This window comes from Neodiprion pinetum, chromosome 1 (genome assembly GCF_021155775.2).
Source record: "Neodiprion pinetum isolate iyNeoPine1 chromosome 1, iyNeoPine1.2, whole genome shotgun sequence".
Taxonomy (NCBI): domain Eukaryota; kingdom Metazoa; phylum Arthropoda; class Insecta; order Hymenoptera; family Diprionidae; genus Neodiprion; species Neodiprion pinetum.
Window position 1 is genome coordinate 8,390,807 of NC_060232.1, and position 25,550 is coordinate 8,416,356.

General features: G+C 38.9%; 1 protein-coding gene across 1 annotated transcript in view; it reads right to left on the bottom strand.

The window, feature by feature from the left end:
* Positions 1 to 25,550, bottom strand: part of Sol1 — a 359,519-nt gene that overhangs the window by 123,397 nt on the left and 210,572 nt on the right. Inside the window, exon 8 of the mRNA XM_046615171.2 lies at positions 24,387 to 24,464. Coding sequence (XP_046471127.1) covers positions 24,387 to 24,464 — 78 coding nt within the window. The remainder of the gene's footprint in view (positions 1 to 24,386; positions 24,465 to 25,550) is intronic.

Below are 25,550 nucleotides of genomic sequence, written 5' to 3' on the forward strand. Positions count from 1 at the left end.
CCATGACAATTGCCGGAAAATAAGTGATCATAAAATCCCATGCTAGTCTTATGGGAAAAAGTGAGGCTCTTGTATATATATAAGAATTACAATACACAACAAATAACGTAAATGAAATATAAAAACACGATACGAGTGGCTTTAACGATGCTCACATTTCTTCTTTTTTCGCAATTAAAAAATCGCTACCTTATTATTATCCCAATGATAGAATGATAAAATTTCTTTTGCTAATTACACATGACTAACGGCAGCAATTTTCGTATTCTGCAACAAGCAGAAGTACAATTATGAGGATCGGTTGCAAAATTTGTGGGATGGCCAGGGTCGATTGTCAAGGTAATAAATTATTCCCCATGAAGATGGAACCGTAAGTTTTAAGCGTTGACGAGCGTTTTAATCGTTGATTGCTAAACGTGGGGTAATATCAAAGTTTCGCTCAGAATTCCGTGGCATTTGATAGCGGTTCACGGAATTCTAGCGATATATAAGCAATTCTCGGAGTGCAGCTGTGCAATTAATTAATCAAACAAGCGAATCACTGATTATTGCTCCTGTTACGTCTGCGTCATCACTTACTACTTTTTTAGCTTTACGTTGATATTGATTTTTCTTCGCTGTAACGCATTCAACTTCGCGGTGGTACAGCTTGAAACAAATTCTTACGCGCTAAGCTGTGGAAAGTTTTTTAGCCCCACGAAGAGGCGGTTCAAAACTTTGGAATATCGGAAAGTATCCTTTGTGGTTTAGGGAAAAAAGGTATCGGGTCGGTGCCAACGCTCATACATTATACAGATGTAGTAATGTACGAATTATTCGTTAAGCGTACTTTTTGACCTATTTTGGTGCTATGTTGGCAAGCTTTTTGGAAAATGATATGTAATTTTGAATCAGAATGCAATAATTTATGTTGTTTCTTATTTGTGCCAATTTGGTGAAAATTGTGATTCAATTTCAGACTCCTCGAATCTGACTTAGTAAAAGGATAAGGGTAATTCAAAAACTCACCGCAGATGAAAGGTTGACGAAGTTTTTATGCTGCTTGCACTTTTTTTCAGTTACGAATTTTATCCTAACGATAATTCCAATCGCACGAAAAATACTTGCGAAGGTTGAAATTCTATGGAGTATTGGATTTTGTCAAAAAATCAATCCGTCATCTTCGTTCGTTTTGTAAGTATGCGATCTATCATTTTTTCTGTTCACTCAGATGAGATTTCAAAGAAGTTAAAGACTGAGCTGGATTGTAATTCAACTGCAGCTAAAGCACAATGAGACAGCACCTGATCGTCTGTCATGATAGTTCCTTGAACGCTGTAGCTGCAGACATTAAAGTCAAAATGAAATTCGTAAAGTTAAAAGCAACGGTGACGTACTGAAATGCAGCTACTAAGTTTCTCCAATTGCAATTCCGCATCGTGGAAATGTAATAAGAGAAGAGGTGCGAGTGTTGACAAGAAAGGAAACTGACGTACCACCGTCAGTACGTAGAGTAGAATCCAAACTGTTTATATGATAAATCATAAATTGTTACGTGTAATTTATTACATGATTTATCCTGTAAATGCGGTAAACTATATAAGAAGTCACTGAATAAATTACAAATGCAAGAATCAACAGATATACTAGATCAAAAGTCAAAAACGTGTGATTTCTTATATTTATATATTCTATCGAATTTAAAAGATAAATCATCTAATGAATTACACGATGCATTCTTCCATAAGGTTTTACGATTTGTCTTGTGAACAATTTCAATAGGGTACAGAATCAAGATTTATTATATCGAAGTTAGTAACGTTATCGTTATCGATTAACGCTGAGGAAAAACCGTTATTTCGCGATTTTGAAATTGTCTGAAACTCAGTAAACCGTAATAAAACAAAACGCACTTACATTTCGAAATTTTAGTTCCTTTAAAATTATTGTAAAATTAAGAAAACCGTGATCTTATCCCCCGATATTTCGTTAGGATAACGTTGCTAACTTCAACCTCGTCAAGATTTAAAAGGCAAAATTTCCTTCACCTTATAAATTCCTATATTTTTGTCACGGTCATAGTTCTCACACAGTATCAACAAAGACGACGTAATTAACAGTTAGCAGGCAGGCGTGTTAATCGCTCGCATTTACAACCAAGGGAGGCTGAATTTCCCGAGTGGTGTAAGACATCCGAGGACCCGAGAGTTCCGAAAAGAGAAGAGAGTCGCATCACTAAACGCGATATTCCCACGTGGGAGAACTTTCGTTGAACTTTACTTTCTCAACTTTTGCTTCGGAGCCGTCTTACTTAGAGACTGGCTCGTTTCCCGCTTCTGGGAGAGATGAGAGATTTCGAGGACTCCGCCTATAGCCGCAGTTCCTAAGTGTGGAGTCGCGTTTGTTTCAGGCATTAGCCTCACGTCACATGTAAGCCTAATGGCGCCTACGTGCCGGAGTCATACGTCACGTCCAAATCACCCGGAGGATGTAGTAATCTCAATTTCGGAACCGCGGCGGTTTCGCTTTTTCCATTTCGAGTCACAGTTTCAAACGGCTTCGCACCTCGTTGAGTAACAAAAATACACTCTCGAACAATTCCGAACCAACAACTCTTCTACGGGGTCAAACAAACTTTTGGTTTAACCTTTAACCGGCACCTTGGGGTCCTTCGTGAGGTAAGGATTTTTAATCGAGATTTTCCTTACTTCAAAGTTTGAAAATCTGACTCAAGTTTTTACCGCCTTAGAATTAAAAATCATTGTTGCGACCATTTTTATTTTGTAAAAGACACTTAAGAGAATACCCAAAAAATATTCTAGGCAAAATATTAAATTGCATCGTTACAGCAAGCAATTTTCGTTTGGGGTCTTCAAAGACCCCAAGTTGCCAGCAATGTTATTCCAGATAAAGGCCCAGCGAAAGGTTAAATGACCAAAGAACGTGAGTTATAAGGTTTTTCCGTCACGTCACGTTCTCTTCATTTCGATTAGAATTTCCTAAGATATAAAAAAAAGATCCTAAGATTTTGCATTTATTTTGTGATACCTTGCCTAAATATTTGTTATACTTGAGCCATGATTCCTGAACACTAGGATTAATTCGGGCAAATCGTTCACACTAAATATTTTCGATTTAACAATAAAATTATTCTGAATTGAATTGAACAATTTAACGAAGTTAAACTGCTTTCAAAGAAGTTACGTGTAACACTTTGACTCAGTCTGCATCGGTGCGGCTTTAAAAGATCTCTAGGGACTTCAAGAGAGTTCAAATACTTCATAGAACTATTTTGCATAACTTCAAATGACTTTCGGGGACCTTAATAAACGTTTGCGTGTCTTCGAAAAACTCCAGTTAATTTTAATTGACCCAAGTTCACGTTCAATGATCAAAATGTAAATCGATTCATTAGATTAAAATACTCGAGGTATAAACAACTCTCAATAAGTAGCCAAGAGAGAAAAAAAAAAAAAAAAAAAAAAATCACCAATAATCATACTTGATATCATTTCTTTTCAACAGATTATGAAACTTCATCTAGATGCACTGAAATTTTACATATCCAGATACGGGTCTGCTCAGTACCCAACGTTAAAGCTACAGGAGTTGAATTTAGTTATTGAAAATGAAAAACGTGTTCAATCAAAATTGAGCGTAACTACAGGTTACATGTTTTTCGATCATAGCAGAGAAAAATTTTCCGTTGTAATTGAAATCTTTCTCCCGGGGTTAGTGCCACTTCGTATTTTCACAAATAGGGGAAAATCTGGGAAAGCACCTTCGGCACAGTTGGCTACAGGAACGCCGCCGTACGCACTGGGTCAAAAGGTGAACCCAGGTGCTCATTCGCATGTGGTAGTATAGGCAGGTAGGTTATGTATTATGTATTTGCAGAGACTTATGCGCGTGTGTTATATATACGCAGCCACAAGCTCGGCGTAGAAACGGGGGTGGCTCTAAGTTCTCTGCAAAAATAATTCAGCGATATTCGGTTAGGGGTCCGTTTTGGAAACGTACTGTAACTTGTAATCCGAAAACACCTTTGATCCAACTAGTTACCAACTTCGACAATTCGAATGTTTTGGTAGTGCGAATAAACAGACGATTTCAAAAGTATAGCGGAATACAAAAATAACAATACTAACAATAAGTATTTATTTGTTCAAATATCTTAATAAATTTCATAGAATTTTGAAGAAGAGGGACTATTTTTTACTTTTTGCTGCCTTAACGAGCCGCCTTCATCTCTCTACACCTCGCTTCAATGCGTCGATTTAGTTTGCACCGTATCACAGTGTTGTAGAAGTAATTTGTTTGAGCATTTTTTAATGAAATAATACTTTTTGGCAGTGTATTTGAAATGCATAATATTTTTAATAACTGTACGACGCGGATGCAAATGATTTTTTGATTTTTTAACGCGGGATTTCAAACGACAATCTTAATTTTTATTGACTCTCTGTGTAAAAATTAGCTTTTTTTTCAACGAATTTTTCCACCTTAAAGATGCACAAGCCAAATTTACGCGTTCGATTTTTAGTCGACATTTTTCTACCCAAAACTTTACTATCGATTCGATGGCAGGTCCAAGCGTGAGGAAGGATTATGGGTTTCTAAATTTCCTCACGATTAAGTATTAAGAGAAGCTCATTTTTCGAGGTTTTACAGCAGTCTGGTTGCCAAATAAAGGCCCTCGCCTCCTCGCTATGCTAATGTTCATTCGTCTGCAATTAATTTAGGGATAAGACGCAAAGCCGATGTAATTGAGAGCAATAAATATTCATTTCCGGGAAACGGTCGTAAGAAAATGTATCTTACAGTCATCCGGAATAAACGATTCCCCTCAGCTTCGTTATTCGCGCATTCGATTCGCACGAATATACGACAACAACGCGGAGCATTACTCGATAAAATGATCGATTTCTCATATTGAAATTGAATTAAAGTGATTTACAATGCGTGAAATCCAGTTTAAATTATCGTCCAATTTTCCTCCTCCAGTTGCCTTAGCATTAACGGAAGTGCGCATATTTCAGTCAAGGATTCACGGGACTCTTTTTCCAAGATTTTGTCAAGTAAATATACAGTAGGAGACGCACTACCGCCGCCTGAATAAATCTCGCGGATGAATTATTTCACGGGGACTGTCTCCCGGGTTCCATTGATAAATATAGTACACGCAGACACGCACGCATGTATTGTACGTATTCTCAGCCGTGCTTGGGGTGCTATAAAATAAAATGGAAACACATATATCTGATACTCGCAGTCTACCGGATATATATTTGCGCATTAACGGGTCGTCCGGAGATTTGAAATTATTATTGACGATGCCTGTGTTTGTCGAGAAAATTTGTTGGAAATTGAGGGATGCATCTGTAGGGGAAACCGATCGTCGTCTAAATATTCATTGCAAGAATGACTGGCTAAAATTATAAATTTGTTTCGAAAAATTAAATATTAAACAATAATGGCAATATGCGGTTAGAAATCTGATAAATAGTGGAATTATTTGGGAAAGTTTTCAAGTTTACTCAGAGCGTGTTGTCAGGGTTTGAATAAGATTTCAGAAAAACGTAGTTTGATAACAAGTACTGATTTTCATAATATTTATTCCGTATAGAAACGTGAATTCTGTAATCACAATTATTGGAATATTTTCAGAAAGTTTGGAAATACTTTCAAAGAATGTTGGAACAAGATTTTAAAGAGACTGTACGTCAAAATGATAAACTTTTCATTTTTTGAACTTTTTATCAGAATTTGAATATTCTGATAAATTCTCGTCTACAGAAACCCCAAAGAATTACTGACAAAGGTAACAACAATAAAATCAGTTTGATTTACATTGTTCGGAAATTTATTGCAACCCCCGTGAATATTGGATTCGTTATTGGCATAAACAACTTCCCCATTATTAATATGCATCGAAGCCAAAATCAATTGGTTCATACATTGTCTTTTCAAAATTGAACACAAATTTAATCCAATATTACAGTACTTTCAAAAGCACAAAAACGAGACGTCAGCTCCGCGTATTGTATCAAGTTATGTCCATAACATGACAAAACCATTGAAATTCAATTGGTTCCAATATCGGCGAAGACATATTTTTAACGTTTGTTTCTCCGCTTCGCGTAATATGATTAATGATTTTTTATTTTTTTTTTTTTTCTGCACACAACTTCAAAGACCCAATGCTGAGCAAAACACGCGTAAAAATATTTATACCACTCGCTGTAAAAACTGAAGGCACATTTTTCGACGAGTCTTTCCCCAATACTCACAATCAGCGGATGAAGGTCAGTTACAGGTGGCGTGACGGACATAATATTATCTCGACGAGGGCTAAGCGCGATATACAGGGGTGCCAATTACAGTTGTGGCCAGAGCTTGACCATCCCTGGAGACGAAGCTGGAACCCGCAGGTGCTCCTAACGGGTACCTGTTACTACGCCTTAACGTCTATTCCATATCCCTTTCCCTCCCACCAACATCCCTCTTATTGTTAGCTTTTCTCCTCTAAATCTCCGAGACTTGTTACACGAGTAGGAATACAGGCCAGGTGGCTCAGAGCTGCTTAAGAGCCCTGTTTTTCAATTGAATTTTCTTTCTTTTTTTTCTCTCTCTTCCTGTTTCAATTTTTATTCAAACACAAACAATTCGTTCATGGATTGAAAAATGCCTGAGGAAATTATTGCGGGTCGGGTAGATCAATCTCATCGTAAAGTACCAATTTCGTCGTATTCGATGTCACAACTTTCTGTAAGGGGATTCTTGTCTAGTGTTGTGTGAGAAGTTGAGTTGAGAAGATTCATTTTTACGTATTTCAATGTGCTCTTTATCTTATTGAAAAATAATCACACTTTCCGATCTTGAACCACACATAAATTTTTAACTCTACCTTAAGCGTTACGTCCAAACTTTATTTCACCGAAATAAAAAGCACTGAATACCGAATTGAAAGTATCGCACGTATATCGTTGCCAGAAAGTTTGTTTATCAAAATTTTCTTCTATTACTGGCATACTGGTTTAAAATAGACGATATATTACCAACCTTGAAATTTAGTTTTGAAAAATTGTATTTCAACAACTTTTATGTAATTGTAAGATAAATGCCAGTTGGTACGAGAAAGTTTTTCGAAAAAAATAAGAAAAACACGACAGATTGAGAATCAAACAGCACCGGGCTTCGTGGGAAAATTGTATTACACGATGCCGGGGATGAGAATTGGACTTAGTTAACGGGACACTGTATCAACTCCAAGCTGATTGCAGCGGACTGTCGAGATCAGCTGAGAGATCCGCTGAGACGAGATCACCGGAATATGCTCGAGTCTCCAATTGCGATCGACGTGACGTCACGACGGTGCTGCCGATAACAATTAGTCGAGACGTTGCGAATCGACGGAGAAACGCGAGAGCGGAAAAAAATGTCATTTCTTAAACTTATTAGAGAACTTTCGAAACTGGGTTTCTCCAGAACAACAGTTTAAGTATTGTTGGAGTTGTAAAAAAAAAATATTATTCAGTGTAATTGATCGTAGTCGTAAATACACCAGGTTTTCTGATTATTGCAACATCAAATTTTGTTGAATTTTTTCACTTAATCGATACCTTGAAACCGATTTATTCTTGCACCAACATCAGATTGTTGCAACATTTGCAAGAAACCACAATGCGTGTGAAAATGATCAAGAAGAATAGTATTAAAACGATTTTCTGACCACAGTTGCAAATTCCATTTTATAATTTTGTACCCAGAATTTATGTCTCTAGGTTGCGCAGTAAAAAACGCAAGTATAACGAAGGACTGTACGTAGTAACGAGAACTAGAAATTTCTTTTCGCGAGTGTTTTGCTAGTTGAGAAAAAGTGGAGATAAGAATTCTTGAAAACTTGTTTGAATTCTTAAGACGCATAAGCGACGCGTTACCGGAAGGAAAAACTCCGCCGGTGGTGAAAACTGGGCCCTGAGGGGTGAAAATTTCCCGCCGAAGGGGATAAAAATCGAAGGCCGGAAGACGGGCTGTTTCTTCGGGAAGAAACGTGGAATAAAACACCCACTACTGAGAAAGGGGAAAACATGGGAGAGTCGATTCAGATCGAAGAATAAAGTCAGGCTGGCGGAAATCCGGGAATTTGTGGGGAACCGAATCGCAGCCGACGTTTCGTTCTCGCCGAATTTCAATAGGCCGCGCACCCCTGTAACTCGTTCGAAAACTTCGCCGGGCTCGTTTAATTAACATCCCCGTCATCATCACGGATGATTTACCGAATACCTTCGCAGCGTCCACAATTTCGAATATATTCCACGTCGAAATTCTCAAATTATCTGACCCACGTTACTCGTAAGTGTAATAATAAAAAAAGTTCACTCACTTCTGCTTCGTAATTTGTGTCAACAGTTGGTCGATTTAAGCCCCCAGAAATTGAATCCTCAAACAACGATCAAAGATTGTGCAGTTAGAATTGCTTTTTTATAATTCATTTAATTTGCAAAGTATGTAAACAAGTTTCCACATGTCGAACGGATTCAACAATCAACTTCCTTTTTTCTTTCTGTGTTTTCGTCCATTTTTCCAACCTGCGGAAAAGAATTGCAGGTACAGATTTGTCTCTGGTTAGTTTTTGTACACGGATAGTCAGAACATGATTTTAATATCGGGTTTAAAAATTAAGAAGAGTAGAAATATCGACATTTGCAATAGCCTCACAGGCCCGGTTTGACGGAAATGCGATGGATTCGAATTACATGAATGCGGCAAAACTTGTATAACCATGTGTAAAAATTATGGATGAAAAGCATGAGAGAAACTTACAAGCTTTAACATCAGGAAAATCTGAAGCAATATTGTAGAACAAAGTGCAACCTAGTTGATTCCGGGAATATGTTAACGTTTTTCTTTTTCATTTGGAATCCGGGAGAAAGTTACTTATTCCGGAGTGAAACGAAAGAAAATAAATTGAAAAAAAAAAAAAATAAAAAAACATGTATTACTCATGAGGTTATTTGAATCGAATTATGCAACTCAAGCGTGTACACTGCAGCCACTTGTTTATTCCGACGAAATAAATCTGTTTGAGATTTATTTGATGTATTCAAATGAAATGTACGTTGGGGTGAACTTTTCATCCAACGGTGAGAATAAACTCGTGCATATTATATCCTGTACTTTTGATGCCGGAGTCGAACCGCTGCAGGTGATTCGAATCAACTTTCTCATTTGTTTCCAAATCTAAGTAAGTAGTTGAAAAGAAAAAAAAAAACGTGGCAAAAATAAAGAAAATTCCAAATCCCTTGCCCAGTCAAAGGCAAAGGCAAATAAAAGCTCCGTTAAACCGTTCCGTGAACATTAGGGTGCAGGTATTATTATCTAGCAGCTTAATTCGAGAGGATTTACTCATTTCGAATTAACGATTTATCCGGAGTTTTGCCCGAGTCGAAAACCGGCAGAAGGGCGTAGGGTTTGTGTCTGTGTGCTTTTAAAATTTTCTTTTCTTTGAATGTCGAGCGCGGAGCTCTGCGTTGGTCTTGAAATCTTGAAATCTCGAATTCTCGTGGTTCGTCCGTTTCCGTAACGAGCAACGCTGGAGGTAAAGTACACAAAAGGGGTGCCAAGGAGCTGTTAAGGTAGCCTGGGTAGTCACGGGGAAATTCAAACGCCCTAGAAAATCCACCCTCACGGATGACGAAATTATTGTGAAAACGGTGAAAAGTGAGCGAACCGCGGGAAACTCATTTTTCGTCGTCGACTCACTAAACCCACATCTGCATTCACGCGCTCCTTCCTTTCTCATACAAGGGTGCGTTTTCCCTCGATTCAAGAAACGTTGAACAACTTTTGGACAACGATTAACAAAAATTTCCTAATCTTAAATTCGGGAATGATTATAAACTTCGATTACAGCTCAAATTTTCACTGTATTCTAATACTCGCCTCACTTTTGTCGTTTTATTTGAGAAAGAAAACAAAAAATATCATTTTGCGACAATTATTACATCCCTATTGCACAAACGAATGAATTTTTCTTCCCTAGTTCAACTGCATTGTTACAGTATCAAGTCGTATTGCAAATAAATAATTCTACAGATGATGTGCGGTAAAGTGAAGAATTTCGTGGTTCGTACGCTTTTTGGAATCTAGAATTCTTGAACTTTTCTAGGTATTCCAGCGTGAAAATAGGACTCTTCCACTAACTTTTCAAGAAACGTGCCGCCGCGCTGATTATTGACAATTATTTACACACTAATACCAATACCTTCAATATTACCTATAGTATATATATATAATAACTTACTATCTGACTATCAATTTACAAAAAACAGTCTGGGATTTTTCGAAAGAAAAATAATACACATAGAATGTACGAAATGTTGCCAGAAAACGAAATTTTAAGTGCCGTTATTTTTTTTTTATTTCTTAAGCTGAATAGTACTTTTGTATAAGAACGAGCTTATTTCTTCGACAGACTAAAAATTCCTGTCCTGTTATCGAAATTCCCCGACTTTTCAAGTTTTTTCCAGGTTTTCCTTGTGCACACTAACCCTGAGAATGTCTAATATACTGCTTAATTGGTGAGTTTCGAAAAAAAATCGTCAATAACGAAGGGAGCCTCGGCTGTGTACCGTAGAATTGAAACGCAATACCGAATGATAGAACGGAATGAATAATGAGAGTTAGAGCAGCGTCGTCGGTCGTCATTGCAGGAGCTTTAATGGGTTCGGCCCATCGTCGCACTTTAAGGTACAAAAGTGTTTGAAATTAGGGGAAAAAATATAGCCGTATACTTGGCGATATTTTCCCGGGTCGTGCTAAGTGCCTCGGTCGCTGGGTCGAAGAAGGGGAAAATAAAAGGGGGGAACGGAGGCCTGGAGACAACGCGGAGACGAAGAGGACAACAGAGGGAGGGGCCGACTAGTGCGGTACTTTATCACTGCTTCCCCCACGTTTCGCCGTCGCCAATGTTTAGTCTCTGTATATTCCGGTGTCTTTATTATTCCCTCCTTCATCCCCTTCATCCCCTTCATCCCCTTCGGCCCCTTCGTCTACTCGTCCCCCTCCCCCCGTCTTCCGCGCACCTTCCATCACTTTACGGGTTACCTGGGAAGCGGGAGTTCCGGGCAAGTCGGGAGAAGAGGATGGGGGGTATAATCTCTGGCGAACTTAATTCAAGGCAATATGGCGTGCCAAAGAAATTGGCGGGAAAATATCTACGCAAAGCGTAATGCAGGTTTAATGTTCGCGGTCGTTAGGCCGCTGCTGCAAGTTTATCTGTTTGCAAAATGTTGGGATTTTATTTGTCGTACGTGCAAGGTTTGTGCAGCCGTTACGCTGTAGACTTGAACGAATTTTACATTTACACGAACGTTTGTCAAAAGTCAATGACGGTCTACCGAGAATAAAATCACGAACCATAATTTTTACCTATCAATTTTCAACTTTACAGGTATAACACGTTGTTACTAAAAATATCGTTGAGGTAATAATTATATTACGGCTTAGTTTCACATCGTAGTTTATCGATTAATTACAAATTACAAATAACTGCAAATCGATTCTCTCGTCTTCATCCTCTGTCGACTAGCCGGTTAATTTTTGACGTTGCTCAAACGATACTTCACTGTCCATCATTTGTTGTTTTATCGCAAACGATCGATTGTTGGGAAAATGAGTATTAGCTTTCGAGTGAAATGAATCAATCGGTCTTATCACGAAGGTCGTCAAAAAATCAGAAACAATTATTCCCCGCGCGTATCTTTCACAGGCTAACACGTTGTGTGGAGAAAAAGTAAACAATCAGATAAAATAGAAGACTTGGAACGGAGAAAGACCATACGAGATAGAATTTCTCTCGCAACGTGTTGAAAATTAAGAAAATTGCGAATTCCGTATCACGTGAAGTCGTATATTTCATACGTACCCGGTGTTTCAACTGCGCATATTATTCTCCTGCGAAGAATTATAAAAAAGACCAAAAAAAAATCAAGGAAAAAGTAAGCATCCGAGAGTGAAGTATAAGCATCGGGAGGACTGCAGCAAGTTGAAATGCCCCCCCCCCCCCCCCCCCCCCCCTCACTGCACACGTGCGAACGAACGGTTGAAAATGACAAAGGGAGCTCATAACGTCATATTGAAATCGTATCCCAGCTTTTTCCTCGCGTCATCGTCGTCGTACAGACCTTACCTGCATTTCGCACACTTGGAGATGCAGGAATTTATGGATGCACATGCACGCGTGCACTCGTGCCGTATCCGTGTGTGTGTGTGCGTGTGTATGCCTCGGTTTCTGGGAGCAGCATTGCTGCGCTATGTGCTGCGGCAACATGAAATAATCATCTCGTCGGTAATATTTAAAACGGTCAAGTCCCTCGCGTGGTATCAATCAGAATAACCCTCGCTTAAGGCGGAGAGCTGCACCAGCAATGCACTCAGCCTCGGAATTTTAAATTATTTACAAACCTCAGCCTCGATCTCGCCAACACGCCCGATGCTCTCCTGAATCGTCAGAGTTAACGATTACGCCGCACACCCTTATAAGTTACGCGAGACGTCAGGCGTATTCGCGAGAAATATATAAAATATAAATAAACGATAGGCGAGCGTCCGGCATTTTTTAAAAGAAATATTTTTTCACAATTCACCCTCTTTTATCTTCCGTGGTATTATGATTTTTTCACAAGGGTTGAAGGTAGGATCAACTGTTGCCACTGTGGGGCGAAAATTTTGCCAAAAAAACCTAATCCGTAACCGGGTTTGTGTATGGTAATTTTTTTTTATATGAAAAATGTCTCATTCTTATCTCCGGTACAATAGTGATTTTTTTACAGGGTTAAAGGAGGGATCAATTGTTGATGTGAGGTATAAATTACGCAGGAAACATAATTCGTGATTAAATTTTGTGCAGTTTCTATTTTCTCGTGTATTCATTCGATGGACTTGGATCGAAAAATAGTCCGTAAAAGAAACTTGAATACCCAAATGCCTTAAATAGATTGAAATAACCGGTTGGGCATTTGATTTGTGTAAAAAATCGCTTTTCAATAATACTCACAATGAGTTGTAGGAGCAATTACTGTTCCGGTGATTAAACCTTAAAAAAATTAAATCAGGCAAAAACAACCCTTATCAATTTAAAAACGCGATTCGTTTCGCGATTGATGAACACGTCTGTTTTTTTTTTTTTTTTTTTTAGTGGAAATTTAAATTAACGGTGAGAGTCTGAAAACAAAATACAGACAAATCGACAATGAAATAGAAAACGAACGTTAACCAAGTTAGAACGTGTATAATATAAGTGTATTATATAATTTCCTACGCTAATTTATTCATTGATTCATTGATTTCAACAATTAGAATTCGCTTGTCAACGGTTAAAATACCGCGCGTTTCCGACTCGGCATAATGAAATATCAAAAGACATTTTCGATACAGTTGGAAAATGTTAAAGTAAACACAATTATGCCAAGGAACGAGAGACGCGATAGTTAATTAATTCAAATTTATTAAATAACGTTCTCATAATCGATGCACTGTGGACTTAAGAGACACCCAGAGATCCGACGGTATTCCGACTTTCAACCGTCCTTCTTCATCCCCGATCGAATCTCACAGACGATTTTATGATCCAACATTAATTCTCCTCCCTTTTCCGGCCAATTCAGCATCCTCGACTACAGGCTACATCGATCGTCGTCTTTACGTTTGTTGGATTGGTTCCGCAGCTTTTCATCAACGAGAAAAAGCTCGCATTCAGAATATAATACACCGTCAACCCGTTTCCTCCGACGTTTTTCTCCCGAAGCGCCACGTCCGGCTCGCCGAGAGTGAATAGCATAAATATTTTCGGATTCCTGGTTATGAAGGAGCCTCGGAATTTCCACCATTTCTCAACTACAATATTCCCTTTGCGTACATATTGCTCGTCTACTGGTTATCGCTAATTGACTAATTAATTTCTCTGTCTTTTTCTCTCCTGCCGCGAAATTTTTTGCAGCATACTCGGTACTTTCGCTGTTAAAATGTTGAGACTCATTTTCGCTTTTATACACGTTATGAAATCCTATAAATTATGACTCTTTCAATTCCAGCGTTATACCTTGCGTCTGAGGTACGGCGCCTCGACAAAATCTCCGTGACGTCTTTTTCTCTTTACAGAGCTTAAAGTAAGTTCTAATAACGAATCGGAGGACGAATTTACTATCGCGATTTCGTAGAATCCATATGATTTCTTTATTTCTGCATCAAATGAAAATGCATTCCAGTGTCTTCGTTCAGAATTGTCTACAGAATGGGGTTGTTAAACCCTTTTCCACGTCAGAGATGAGCGCACTTCAATATTTGGTGATATATACGTTAAGGGGGGGGGTTTACAGCTTAGTCGGGCTAAAGTCATACCTATTTTTGGGAATTTTTTTTTTTTTCAAAAAATGAAATTACTTGGAGCAATTTGAGTTTTAGTATCTTACTATTTATAATTTCAAAAACCTTTTAGAATTTTTTCCTTGAAATTGTCAACAAAATGGCGGCATGGCGCATATAAGTAGCGAACGACCACGTTTTCAATACGACGGCGCAGATTCTTCGGTCAATTTATAACCGATCTGCTAGTAATTTTTACACAATCATTAAAACTGATTTATCGATTCGAGTTTGTGGCTAGATTTTTGAATTTCACTACCAAAAATGTAGTTTTATTCGAGTATTTTTAATAATGTTTGGGTCGAATGACGAAATATTTTATTCGTAATCGTATATATGTGATGAGCAATTTTTGTTTTTTTTTTTTAATTCAAGGTATGAAATCGAACCCCAAAAAGGTGTTTGTAACTAAAACAATTTTTATATCTGTTACAAGTTGGACAGTGATGTCAATAGATGCGGCACCGCAAAAGCTCGCGAGTTCGAAGTCGTTCGCCATTTTGTTATTAACGTCAATGAAAAAATTCTTAAACGCTTCTGAAACTGTGAATAATAAAGCTCTAAAACTCAAATTGTCCGAGTGTTTTAATTTTTTCTGAAAAAAAACTTCTAAAAATAACTCCTCAAGGAATATCTAGATCCGTTAGAGAATTCGGTAAAGAGATCCGAATTCTCAAACCACCATATAATTCTTCAACGGAGCGAAAAACTGAACGTTCCTTAAACGTTCTTTTTGTTGTTTACGGCGAGCACAGCAATCTTTATAAAAAATAATGGACTCTGCGCAGGAGTTTAATGACTCAAAAACGATCAATCACAATTAGCTTTCACCACGTAGAGTTTTGCAAGCTGGATTTATTATACATAGGTACACGGACACGGAAAAGCTGGCTCATCCCATTAGCCGGGGCGCTGCCGCCATACATAATAATGGGAAAAACGAAGCAGCAAGGGAGCGTATTCTTCGTTTAGAGTTTTGGACAATTTAGATACCGGTTACAATACGTTCGTAATGCATACCTATACAATACGTAAACGGAGAAGAAACGCTCGGGATTCTTCCCTCGTGTTTCCAGCAAAAGTTTCCAGCCGCCGCGGCGCCGAGACGCCGAAGCTTCGCTCCCAGCTTCGCAATCCAGCTGCAGCCGTACTTTCCGTTCATTTTCTCATACAGATCATTTCAGCCCAGCGCAGAGTCGTAAAAGGTTTACGATATATCATTAAAAGAATTTTTTTTTCTTCTCTGTTTTCTCTCCGAACAGCAAATAAAACCTGCACACTGGGAGATATTATAAATGTCAGCTGTAAAAAAATTCCCGTTTTTAAATCAACTGGCTAGGATCGTAAAAAATGACGAATAAGAAGGAAAATAAAAAAAAAAAAAAGAAATGGCGTAACATCGCTGCAGTTGTTAAATTTTTTTCATCGATTAAAAAATAATCCTCTTCAATCAAACCCCACGCCGTTTTTCTATTCGCGAAAACTTTTGAATTTCTCATAAACGAAAGTTCGCTTATCCTTCTCAGCTATTTGAAATTCTGGAACAAAAAGGAACGGAAAAGTTTGAAATTTTTATCAGAAGACGTCATGATTCCAACGACGGATTGATTTTATGACGATGTAGGTACGTAACGAATTTTTCAAAACTTCTTCTGTCTTCTAACACTTTCCGCAACTCGTGTCTGATTCATGACTTCGCATGATGCAAATTACGGCAATATGTCGCGCTCTGAGCTCCAGCTGCAGAAATCCGGGATGCAGATGGAATTTGCAGCAGCACGGCGGGTAATAATAATTATCAGATTACGGTCCCGAAGAGGAAAGCGCAGCCGAGGCTGCTCCGTGCATTTCGTGTTGTAACGAGACGTGGAGATATACACGAGCTGGTTACTCGACGCGATACTTGACTTAACCAACCGTAAACATCTAATGGACCAACGGCACTGCATAGACAAGCTATTTGCAGGAGCTTAGCGCCACATGAGATGCGGTGCGCCATATGGGACCTTCGACGTGAAACTGAACAAGGTGTTTGGGACAAATTTTTCATTTTTTTTCTCTCTCAATCCGAACATCGAAACGAGGATGGCTAAATTTTTCGAAATTATCGTATCAGTTTGTTCTACGGTTACGAAGTTCCGTAAAATTTCGTACTTCGACTTTTCAAATGTACTAAATTCGAAAACGAAATGGATGTTGACGAAAATCGAAACACGTTTTCTTCGCCTTAAGGCGCAGATTCATAACAGAACGTAAAGAAATTGTGTCTGCTTAAAATCATCAACTTATTTGAATTTGATATGAAAAAATTACACGTTCGATGTGACGATGATCACGTTTTATTTTTCTGCGAAATGTGTCCTGAAAAGGATTGATTTTTTCATGAATTTTACGCCAAGTGTGAGTATCGATTGATCGTTATTAAATAAAAATATAAAACAAATTATATAAAATTTGAATTGTTAGGATTTGAATATAAGTAAATAATGTAAATGTAACAAGTGATCGGCCCATTGGCTTGAGATTCGTAAAAAAACCAATACTTTTCAAGACGTTTCTTATAAAAAAATAAAACGTGAATGTCATGTAGAATTTTTTGTTCAACACTTAAGCAAGTTGGTGATTTCGAGTAGATATAATTCCTTCAAATTTTTTTGTTTTTTACGAATCCATGGATCAGGGCGAAAAAAATTTGTTTTCAATTTTGTCAAAACCTTTTTTCGTTCTCGAGTTATGTCCATTTGACTAATATAGTTGAAACGGCAAATTTTTCGAAACTTCGTAACTGAAGTAGGAGTTGTTACAAAAAATTCGAAAGAAATAAGATAAGCGAATAAAATCATAAACTCGACTTTAAAATCTTGTCCGATTCCACGTGGAAAGCTCCATACGCAATCTGTTTATGTCAGTATTTCTGCAGGCGAAGGTAAGTATAACACAGGCACGTAAAGCAACAAGGTATACAAATCGAGTAATAAACTCAGAGAGAGAGAGAGACCCTGGCACTAAACGAGTCGTCCTCCTCGTAGTCGATAACACCTGTTATCGAAACGGTCGCTCTCGATACTAAAACATTTCTGCGTAAATTATTCGCGTCCCTTTTGAGGCCGCTACGATTTGCCTAAGTATTCATATACCTATATAGGCCTACATATTTATCGCGCTGATAATGTCGCAACGATTTATCTCAACGTTACGGAAACTGAACGTGGAATATTAGCCACCGCGATGTTTTGAAGTTTGAGAAATGGTCGTTTATGTACGTTGATTGAAAAAGAAGAAATCTTCGACGATTGCTCAGATTTTCGTAGCCGAATGGGTGAAATTTTTAGGAAAAAAAAAAAAAAAACACCGCGTTACAGATCGCGGGTAATAAACGAAACCATTACAAGTTTTTTTCACGCAATTTACATACTAATGCGGGTTAACGGTGTACAAGGTGAAAAAAACCGAGTTTCGTATGTTTACGAAAAGTAATTTTTCTTTCGCCGGGTAACGAATTTCACTCTCGGGAAAAATGTGAAAACTATTTTACCTCGGAAATTTTTCACCCATTTTAAAACTTTCGCCAAATCGATTATGAGGAAAAAATTTGCAATTAAAATGCTAATACGATTTCGTTTAATTTGATTCCTTCCGTTGCGCAACGTTCACTTTTTTTCCCTCTGATATATTACAGACACTGCAGGTGATATTATTGAAAAATTTTTAACCACGCGAAATAATGCACGTTGGCATAACAAATCTTCTCCATTAATATGTGTAAATATTAATAACACGAGAATGCCGTACAGATGATACAGATGTGGGAATATTAATTCACCCCCACATGTCACTGTCAATACATTCACCCTCGGCGTTACACGTACCAGGTGCCTATGCTCGGTTAGAAAAATGCTTCGGATTTCTTCTGACGAATGGTAGCAGTTCATACTTGGACAGGGTTATCTGAGGGTTGAGACTCCTCTGGTTCATATCGTATATTCGGGTTGAAGTACACAGCGAATCACTGCTCAGTGAGAACTCAATAATTTATAAGAAAAATGCGTACACGCGCAGATTGGGGAATAAATTTCAAATTGTTGTTTCAAAATGTTCAAGTTACTGTATTCTCGCGGTAATAATATCCTCGAAATTTTTAGGTTTATCACAATTTTTCTAATGATATAGGAAATGAAAATATCAGAATTGTAATAAGCGTAGAGTGAAAAATCGGTTTTCAATCGAAAGTCGTCTATCGGAATGATAAAAAATTTAGTAAATATTCGTTCGGTTTCGTTTTACGATGATTCATTTTAATGGAAAAGATATTATTCACAAGTTTACTCGAACAGGATTCTTTTTGCAATTACTAATTCAGGTTGCTATTTGTTGATAAAAATCGATACAATCTGGAAACATGTAATATTGAACGATATCGACGCGACGAAGAAAAGTCTCTTGGAATCTGATAGTATAAAACACTTTTCTCCGTCAGAAAACCAGTTATGGAAGAGTGAAATAGAACGAATTTACCCCATTTCTCACAATCTAAGACAATTTGCTATAGAAAAAGAAATCGAATTCGTTCATCCTTTTTGTATTCATTATTATATTTAAATTTTAAGGAAAATCGTCGTGTCTTATGAAAAATATCGAAAATCCAAAACAAAGAAAGATCAAAGTGGGGAAATTTCTCAAAGCCAGAAATTCACAGGACTGAAAATCTTCGATCATTCGGGATTCCGATGATTCGGATTTAGAAATTTTCTCATTTTCGCACTTTCGGAACTTTGAGCGTCGCGTTTCGGCCCATTTAAAACTTTGACGTTTCGTCAAAGTTCAATTTTTTCACTTCAAGTTTCGCCGGTAAAAACTTGGAAATTCAGCGCTTTCGAAACTTTTCAAATTCAGAATTTCAGCCCCGCCCCGACTCGGGGCAGCCTTCGCGAAGCCGGCGAGTAAGAGAGACTCGAAACTCATCTCGGGAAAGAATGTGGCTCTATAATGATGGCCGGGAACGAGGCTGAGCCTGAGGGACGTCGGATACGTACTGCAGTAGGATTGCACTCTCGGTGATCCCGAGGACGTAGGAAGTGCAACATATGCAGTCCCCGCACGTGCCCCGAGGGAACAAATCCGAGGGGTGGATAGCAGTATGTACGTAAACGTGTCTCGTACCCGGCTCAATCTAACTCGACCTAATCTAAATCGAGGTAACTCATTGTCGAGCCGGTCTGACCCGACCGCCGAATTCACCAATCTTGGCCACCGTGCGGGGACACATTATTCTTGGATGCTCGGCGGCGTCATTATTTAAACTCTGTTACATCATCGAGATGGGAATTCCAGTCCTCGTGATCGAAACAATGGTCACCGATGTATCTGATCCTGGCTACCTCGTCTTTTTCACGATGAAAAATGAAGCGTACCTGTTCCTTTTTCCGTCATTGAAAATGGATGAACAGATTTTGAAGCTTTTACCCAGTCAGGGTTGAAAATTTTTTTCCAATTTTTCACGATGACATTTACTTTGTCGTATCGTCGCTGACAAAGACTGACCGTCGAATTGTTCCCGTATTCTTCCGTTTCAGAGAAAGAAAAAAGACAAGTTGCGGTTATAAATATTCTTCTCTCAGAGAGTGGGCAAGTTTTGAATTTAAGAAATAATTCAGCTATGCCATATCCGTGGAAAAAATAATTTACTTCTGATTCATTGAGTTCATGCAATTCAATTATATGACTAAGACAATGTGAAAAAATGGTGTTTCAATTCGGAAAGTGATTAATTTTTATGCAAACTAAAAAACTCATCTCATTTTGCCCGAAAAATTAGTTTTTCCGTATTCTCAACATTATTCTTTATCTACCACGAAGAATAAACCTAATCATCCGTATGGAAAAATCTTCTGTTGACCGAAAGTTCGCAATGAAATAAATAACTTTTCTAGCTGCGTACAAGTTGATTCAGTAATTGATTGATTAAATGCTACTACTGCTTTCCGTATCTGTGTCAACAAGCATATATTTGAGCTTCGCAAATGTCAGAGAGAGAGAGAGAGAGAGAGAGAAAATAGAGACAGGCAAAAGTCACGCGAAGTCCAACTGCACAGGTGGAATGTCCGTAACGGGGCTGGACGAAGCAGGCGAATGTTTGAGAGTGGTGAATTAGGTCGTCAGGGTGGAGGTTGCACTGATTAACATTAATGAAGTCTGAATTTAAATTAGCTCTATTAATAATTAACCCTCGAACAACTGTAGGTACTCGGCTAATTAGCACCCGCAGCGGTACCTCCCTACACGTCGTCGGTACATCGCGCATAGACGGCGCTATAACGCAAAGAGAAATGATTTACACCGGGCTGGGATGTTTTGGCAGTCGGGTTGAAATTAACGCGAGGCTCAAAACTCCATCCTAGAATCGTCGCGGCGCTGATACAAGCCGACGACGCGAGGGGCTCGACTTCCGGGACGCCAATTCCCGCCCTCCAGCCCCTTCGTTACGTGCCCCCGTCCCCCGGGGGAAGACGGCATAAATAACAAAGCCATCCTCGCATCGCGGCGCAGCTCGACGAGCTTTCAGAGATACCAGCCAGGCTGGATCCTTCGTCCTTGTTACCTGCCGTTTAAGCAATCGGAGCTTTCGTTGAACGGTGACTGCGGCACCTCGATGTTCTTGTAACGCGAATAAATGAGCCGGTTTCGTTACACCCAACGATCTCGCACCCCTCGGGGCGTTCTTCTCTTCGGTTATTTTCCTAGACGGAAAAACCTCGCTGCACAAATTACACCCTTCCGCCGAAGCGACGCGCGGTTATCGGTGCTATAAAACCCAGATTTCACCACTTTTCCTGCGATCTAGGCGCACCTGCGCCAGTGAAAATGGTTTTATCCACGGCGCCGCGAATGTCGCAGCGAGCTTTTCGTAAATAGTCATTGCTTGTCGCTGTTTCATTCGAATTCTATCGCAGCCGTCTTCGGAATCGGAAACGCGTAGACCAGATGCTCTACGGTATTGAGAAAAAATTCCCTCGCAGATGATTTCATTTTGAATGTTCCTAAAATATTTTCTAACTACAAAACAATCGTTTTTCATGCAGTGAATATAACCAAATAACGGTCATTAAACTACAAACCAAACCCATTTGAAAAAATATGACAGATCCCGAAATTATCCTCATATCCCAAGAAATCGACTGTATATCCTACTAAAATATGAAAAATGTAACGATGTTTATGAAAAAGTGACCGAAGCTCCGTGAAAACGACTTTAGTCGTATTCTGCAAATGCAATATCAATTCATCGGCATTCATCTTCTTCCAAAGTATCGGATCTATAAGTAAAGCGGAGCCGGCCCAATTAGACACAAGGTAGAAACCAGGGAGTGGTTTTGCAGGGGCGAATAAAACGGGGAAAGGTGGATGGATGTTCCTTGAGAAGGAGAAGGATGCGATTTCTGAGTCACGTAACCGAAGCCCGTCCTAGCCAACGTCGCCGTTTCAAACATTGCATGCACGTACCAACCGAGGAAAGGGTGAACACAAACAGAAGCGTTGAATTCCGTGTACCAATGTCGGCGTCGTATCTCAGCAGTCAAAGGTCACTTCTGGTTCAAGGATTTCAAAAGTTTACCGCAGTTTTTTTGCGCCCGAGGCTGCAGGTCAAATTTGCATTCATCGTCGTGCACTTTTCGCGCTTTCAAAAAGATCGGATCGTTTCCTCAGCACCGTTTTTTTTTTTTTTTTTTTTTATTCCGAGATTGATTTTCCCACAGTAACGAACATCAATAATTCCCTGGATTATTTTGCGGGGAAACGTTTTCACGTGACCTCGATTTTTTCTGCTTTTTATTCTACTACCCGTGTACCGACCCGGCGACTGCCGCTGTAAAGTTTTCACAACCCACTTTGTACATGAAGAAAACATTGCTAACCTGTATAAATTTTGCATAAAACTACTACCGCGTGCAGACGTTCTTTAAAAATGAATTGTCAACGTTGTATGAATTATTAATCGCTCTACCTCACGACATTGTTTTAAACCTTTCGCTGGCATCTCGTGTCATTGTTACATTCATATTTCCGACCTGCCGTTCAAGTTTTGTTCAGCACGTCAAATTTGTCGTTAAAGTTTTTCGAATATAGAGTTCTTGAGTGTTCCCATCATTTTCTTTTCGTTGTCACGAAGCAAAACCGCCATTGCATTTTTTCCCCTCCTATATTACTTGCAGCTTAATTAGGTAACGCAAAAATAAAAATCCAAAAAAAAAAAAACCACGGTCTTATAGTTTCTCAAAAAAGCAACAGCAGCTCATTAAAAATATCCGAATAATCCGTTGTTTGTTCGATGTTATCCCCAAACTTTACCGTCATCCAACAGTCAAAATTTTTGAGCTTTGCAAAATTCCGTATAAGAAAGCGTGGTTGGGAAATTTCAAGCGATGCTTCTGAGGTATTTCCTCGATCGAAGAAAGATCGTAAAGGAGGAGGTTTGAGGAGTTTCGTGTGAAGCCCGTATTAAACGAGGTGCAATTTTGTTCAGTACGTGGCTGAATAACAATATTCAACGCTGTTTTGCTCCAAGTTTTCCACTTTTTGTACCCTCGAAGTAGATACCTCGCTGATAAAGTTCAACCATAGGGAAGGATCGATATAATACTTACGATGAACATACTATACATATATATATATATAGACACGTGACGCAGCCTCTGCACAGAGGCATGCCATAATTTTCAATGTGGAAATTGCGCGAACGGTAAGTCGCGTGGTGTGGTTTCGAAGAATCGATATTATATACGTATGGTAGACGCATTATCGAGGTTCAAAATCAGGAGATGTCGTTGATCCCTCTGGCACGAATCCGAATAGCGGCCATCATCAATGTGTCGTAAGCGCTGCAGTTTCCACTGCGTGCATGCGTATATATATATATATATAGTACTTAAGACTGTACGAGAATTTTTATTTTACAACTTTTCTTTGAATTCCCAAATCTCGTATACGAACCGCTTTATATTGGGAAAAGTTCACCGACATCGGACGATGGTTTTTTGATTATAACTGTAAGGTCGATCACCTTAGCGTCGGTCAATGGTCAATTTGACGATCGCTCGGTGACAGCCATTATTCGTTGTGATTAATTTCATATTGATTTCTCATGCTTAGTTTTGACGTTAACAATGTCGGATATTCGTTGAGGAATGAGGAGTTAATCATTCTGCAATGTCTCTGTTCATTGAGTTTCAGGAATTTCAACATTGTACTTCACGCGATTCTTATTACTTAAAGTGTCACAGGATCCTGTCGGATTTCAGTTGAATTCGTAAGATCGTCCGTTTTGAAAGTCGGAAAATTTCAGAACATTTTGGAACATTTTACGATATTGCAAGGGAACCCGTTGGCGAGTGTTAACCTGATTTAGAGGGTGATAGACTCGTCTGTAAGACAAAATACCAAATCGAGGTGTCTACGAAAGAGTAAATCCCTGGCAATTTCCTCCGTCAATTAACACGAAACTGCGTTGACGTTATCACGAAATCGTGCAAACTATCAGAGAAATGTTAAGACGTTGGGTAGTAGCATCAATCTTTTTCATCGCTTCTATTTTTTGTCTCCGACTGAGAATAAGAATCCTTATTATCTTTCTACCCAACAATAAACGCTTCAGCCGGCGTGTCGCCAAGCGAGAAAATTTCTCATTTTCGCCAATTCAAACGTGTGTAATTCATATGTATTCATACGTGACACAGAGGCAAATATGCACAGGTATGAAGGTCGGTATTATAGATTATACAAATCCGGCAGCGAAAAAAGCGAGTGTGCGGGTAGTTTTAAAAGCTTTTGGTACCTACGAACACGTAATATACTCCGGGGAGTAAAAACGGGGAGAAAAAATGAGCAAATAAGCAAGAAACAAAATAGAGAGCGAGGATGAAAAAGTCGGAAATATATGGGGCGTGGAAAACATGTTGGTTCCAATGTACTAGCGTTGTACTTACTCGTTGCACTGACAGCCGGTCCAATGACCGAGTACCTTGGAGTCCCAGTGACAGCCCCAGGGGCGACCTTGTCCACCTCTGTAACACATTATTGTAATTACCAACGGAAAATACAGGGCCATTATAATTACTGCCGGGAATTGTCTCGCAGGCACAAACCTGGCTAATCTGGCTTAATGTAAGGGTCTCACCTCCACCCCTCTCTTGTCTCTTTTGATTTATTTCTACCTCCCGTTTCAAAGTATTTTTCATCGAAAAATCTTTTTTTCCTTTACCCCCTCGCCGCCCCCTCTACGTTCCTCTTTGCTTTTTTATTTCTCTTTTTCTTTTTTCACGTTCTCCCGCTCGTTTACACGCGGAATATATCGCACCCTCTGAATTAGAAATTCTTTCAGTCACAACGCTAAACTGACTGTAGTATATTATATTCTACATTTTTTGAACAAACTGTCCGTACTTTCTTCCTCAGGAAGTGAAAACCGGAAAAATTTTCTGTGTCTCATCGTCAGAGTCACATCGCTTTTCAATATTATACAAACAAAATATGTAGACTGGTTTTTTCTCGCCACACCAGCAACGGTAATACGAAGAACTTTGCCGTTTCGTTGTCAGAGTACTTTGAGTAGCTGAAAGCCTCTCATTTACGAGTATTTTTTACTAGAATAATTTTTAGTCGAATGCCAAGGCGAATTAAAATAAATTACATTCTGAAGTGCGAAGACCATGACCATTATTTCCCAATCATGTAACCGTGAACTGAAAACATCGATTGTCAAATTTTTACCACGCATTAATTTCATACAAATTTACTAGCTATCCGGCAATTCTTTTTTTTATTACTCATTACCTTTTACTTATTTAAGACTGAGTTGCAGCCTTGAGAATTTCTTGATAGTGAGGAAATTTTCAATCACGAGGTTGTGTCACAATTGGTGCAGATGGTAATGAAAAAGGAAGTTTTCCTTTCCAAGGATAAGCGAAATTGTCGTGAGAAAATACGGCAGTCGATACAAGAGTCGAGGTTTTCTGATCGACCCCGCTTTTCCCGAGATTATCGTATACCGACGGGAAACTCAGCGGAAAATTTCCGGTAGCTTTCAAGCTCGGCAGGTATCTGCAAAGCTGTCTTACCATTCGAGTTTCATCCCCCTTGCGCTACTCCTA